Genomic DNA, 4424 nt, shown 5'->3' on the forward strand with positions numbered 1-4424 from the left:
AGATACAAGGCCTGCTAGGGCAGTCATTAGCTGGGACTGAGACACAGCGGCGCTTTAGTCTGAACCAGACAACGTGTCTTTATCCAGACAAGCACAGAGAACAACACTGAAAACACGTTCTCACTCTACTCCTGCTCTGTTTCGGCATGGCTTTCTGGTCATGGCGGTGGGCTTGTCCTGTGCTGTCTGGCGTTAGCTGTTAGCCGTTAGCTTGGATGTCGCTGTAGGACTGCGGTAGTTTACTCTGACCTGGACCGCTGTTCTTGTTAAAATCAGAGCAGAGAGCCACACTGACAGTTTGTCTTGTGCAGAGAAGAGGTTGTGCGCATTTCTTGTAGTGATGTCTCCCTCACAGAATGAAGAGCACAGAACAAAAGGACGATATTCTCTCATCCCTGTTCTCTGTAGACTGCAGCTGAGCTGATGTGTGTGTGTTTAACCCATCAGATACAGTAGAAGAAAAGCAGGAGGGGAGGGGGGATGATGCTGCTCAGGGCTTCATCTCCACACACACAGAAGGAGACAGAGACAGGGAACAACATGAAGCTTTTTACATTTTAGTGACCACATTATTTTCATTGATCACTACGAAAATTTGGCAGAGATGCCAAGAAAGAGTGAATGAAGCAACTTGCAGTTGATTTAATTCACCAAATAACTGTCCTGGAAACAACTTCAAGATATTTCTAGCAGTGGAGGCAGCCATTAGAGAGCTTTCAGCACAAGTACATCTGCCCATAGCACATCTCTGTATGAACAGCGCTAAACAAATGTATAAGACCACCCTAACCCTAACCAAAGTAAGGTTTATTTCACAGCTGCCCTAAATTAACAGCATTGGTAATTACCAAAATCATTTTTGATGTTTCTGCAATGGTTAATACACCAATATGTAGAAGCTCTTTAACCCAAATGATATTTTTAATGCTAAAATAGAATTATTATTGTTATCCATGATTTTTCAAATTTACTGATTTACAAAAAACTGAAAAGATAGTAAAGCACATGAATATTTCTTGATTAATATGTCAAATTATAGTTATTTACTGTCATTCCTGAGCAGAAAAATGAGTTTTAGTGGTTGAATGTTATGCTTGATTCATTTCTGACTTCTCAGAGAAGCCCAGTGAGCCGACTCAAATTTGGGTGAATTCAGTTTGAAATTCCTCATTCCTGTTCAAAATGGTAAAACGTGGAGAGCTGACTGAAAATGAAAGAGTCCGCATTAAAGCACTTCATGATGCTGGATGGTCTCTGAGACAAATATGACAGGTGGTCTGATAAACTTGTTAAGCACTGTATGTCTCTATTTACCACAGTGGAGGCAGCCATCACTGACAGCGTTTAATACAAGCAAACCCCACTCTGTAGGTTAGGGCTCTGAAGGCAGGAACACTCAGTCAGTCAGACACAGAGCCATCTGAAAGTCAAAGCTATGAATCACAGCTCTTCAATACCTTCTCAGAAATGATAGTACAGACGTACTTAAATAGAATTATTTCACTTTAACAAACAAACCTCTGAGGTGTTTATAAATTTCTTTCATTTTCAGTCCATATATAATCGGATTAAAGAGAGGGTGATACAGAATCAGCTGTAAGGTCATTATTAAATGTGCAGTTTTAGGAATCTGAGATTCCAGTCTAATTTCAAGTACATGATATGTACCCAGCAGACAGAAATTCAACAAAACCAGCAGGTGTGGTAAACACGTCTGAGCAGCTTTTCTCCTGACTTCTCCACAGCTTCTGTAGGACACTATGAGGATCTTTGAGTATGTGAAAATGATGAAGAGGAAAGGACAAAACCCAAGATTTAGAAAAATAAACAACCCATATGTAGTTAATACACTTGAGCTCACACAGTGAAGTTTAAACACAGAATTGTTGCAGAAGATTCCTTTTAAGGTGAAGCTGCAGAGTTTTCTGTGTGCACTTAGTATAGCCTGTCCTGAAAACTGACCAGCAGGCAGAAACCAAGCCAGCACTAAGAGAGCAATAACAGTAGTTTTCCTCATGATAACTGGATGCTGCAGAGGTTTACAGATGGACACATATCTGTCAAAGGCCATGGCTGACAGCAATAAAAACTCTGATGAACCCAAATAATAAAACATGAAGAACTGAAAGTGGCACATTGGATGTGATATGACCTGTTCCTCAGATAGAACATCAACCAACAGCTTTGGGTAGATAGAAGAACTGAAGAGAAGAGAGTTGATTAGCAGTGCTGCAATGAAAATATACATGGGTTCATGGAGGTTTTGGTGAGTCACAATCAGCCATACAATAGTTGCATTAAAGCAGATGATTAAAATATATACAGTGAGAATGATGAGAAAATAAACATAGCTATATTTCTCTAGTCCTACATACCCACCTAGAGTTATATACGACACATTCACACCTTCATCCATTGAGAGAGTCAAAACAAAGCTTCATCTCTGTTATAAAAGGGTAAATTACAGGCAAAGCCACTGAATTTGATTGAGGAGTTTCACAGAAAGAACATTCATGAAGATAAAACATGTAAAGAGATACAACCTGATAATGAATATCATTAGTTTTCAGGACCAGGACCTGAATGATGCAGACCTGACTCATATTTATCTCTCAGAAAGTTCCCTGTTTGAGTCTCTGGGATGATTTCAGTTTGGTCCTCCATGGATCTCATTAAACTTTCTGTAAACATGTTGACTACTTCAGAAAACTCTAGAGTCCTTCATGTCTGAAGTTTTAATGGGTCATTAGCCCATCTTAGATTGTTTTTTTCCAACTTGTGTGTGATGATGAAAGTTTTGAACTATTTCAATCATAAAAATATTTTTTTTTTTTACTTTTGTAGGAAGTCAGAAAGTTTTTGGTTTTTATTTTTATTCATTCTAATGATTTGATAGGGACAAAGCAAAGTGCATAGTGCAACAGCCTTTTAAAACAAGCTAAAAGTAAGTGGTGTTTCACATTGAGGCATTATAGCTTTTGCTAGTTTCCGTCTCCTGTCATAAAGAGAGCTGATTTTAAAATGAAATTAAAAGACAAAATGGCTAGATTTGACATCATAGTTACATAAAATTGCAGCAAACATGCTGACATCTCTGATTTTGTTTCAGCCACCATTTAACATTTTTATTCAAACTCTGTCTGGCTTGTGTTGATATCATTTCAGGTGGTATTGCAGTCCATATTTTAGAGCCTCATGAAAAAAAGCTTACTGGCCAAAGGAGGTCTTACAGATTTGAGGAATCTGGCTGCAGACCTTGAGTAGACCTCTACACTGAAATGTTTAGCAGCAGACCTCTACGGTGAGGCGTTCAGCAGCAGACCTCCACGGTGGGGCTTGCAGCAGCAGACCTCTACGGTGAGGCGTTCAGCAGCAGACCTCCACGGTGGGGCTTGCAGCAGCAGACCTCTATACTGGGACATTCAGCAGTTGACCTCTACGGTGGGGCGTTCAGCGGCAGACCTCTACAGTGGGGCATTCAGCAGCAGACCTCTATAGTGGGGCGTTCAGCAGCAGACCTCTACAGTGGGGCGTTCAGCAGCAGACCTCTACAGTGGGGCGTTAAGCAACAGACCTCTGTGGTGGGCTGTTCAGCAGCAGATCGCTATGGTGGGACATTCACTATCAGAGCTCTATGGTCAGGCGTTGAGCAGCAGACCTCTACGGTGGGGCATTCAGCAGCAGACCCTATGGTGAGGCTTTCAGCAGCAGACCTTTATCCTGGGGCGTTGAGCAGCAGACCTCTACGGTGGGGCCTTCCGCAGCAGACCTCTACAATGGGGCCTTCAGCAGCAGACATCTATGGTGGGGTGGCCAGCAGCAGACCTCTACAGTGGGGTTGCTCGGCAGCAGAATTCTACATTTGCGCTTTTTGCAGCAGACCTCTGTGGTGGGGTATTCATCGGCAGTCCTCTACGGTGGGGCCTTCAGCAGCAGACCTCTATGGTGGGGCGTTTGCTAGCAGACCTGTATGGTGGGCCTTTTAGCAGCAGACCTCTACGGTGGGACGTTCAGCAGCAGACCTCTACGGTGGGGCGTTCAGCAACAGACCTCTACAGTGGGGCATTCAGCAGCAGACCTCTACGGTGGGGTATCCAGCAGCAGACCTCTACAGTGGGGCATTCAGCAACAGATCTCTACAGTGGGGCGTTTGCTAGCAGACCTGTATGGTGGGCCTTTTAGCAGCAGAACTCTACGGTTAGGGCATTTAGCATCACACCTCTATGGTGGGCCATTAAGCTGCAGACCTCCATGGTGGGGTGTCCAGCAGCAGACCTCTACAGTGGGGCATTCAGCAGCAGACCTCTACGGTGGGGTGTTCAGCAGCAGACCTCTATGGAGGGACATACAGCAGCAGACCTCTATGATGGGATGTTCAGCAGCAGACCTCTACAGTGGGGCATTCAGCAGCAGACCTCTACGGT

At 43.4% G+C, this 4424-nt stretch overlaps 1 protein-coding gene across 1 annotated transcript; it reads right to left on the reverse strand.

The window, feature by feature from the left end:
- Nucleotides 1-1495: 1495 nt before the first annotated feature.
- LOC121522921 (olfactory receptor 6N2-like) lies at nt 1496-2416 on the reverse strand. The gene has a single exon (XM_041807619.1). It carries the CDS (start codon nt 2414-2416, stop codon nt 1496-1498), a length of 921 nt encoding a protein of 306 aa, XP_041663553.1.
- Nucleotides 2417-4424: the final 2008 nt, after the last annotated feature.

The sequence above is a fragment of the Cheilinus undulatus genome, linkage group 15 (assembly GCF_018320785.1).
Source record: "Cheilinus undulatus linkage group 15, ASM1832078v1, whole genome shotgun sequence".
Lineage (NCBI taxonomy): Eukaryota > Metazoa > Chordata > Actinopteri > Labriformes > Labridae > Cheilinus > Cheilinus undulatus.

Bases quoted from the DNA above. Each gene is read 5' to 3' on its own strand.
- LOC121522921 (XM_041807619.1), bottom strand. From the start codon at position 2,416: ATGGATGAAGGTGTGAATGTGTCGTATATAACTCTAGGTGGGTATGTA.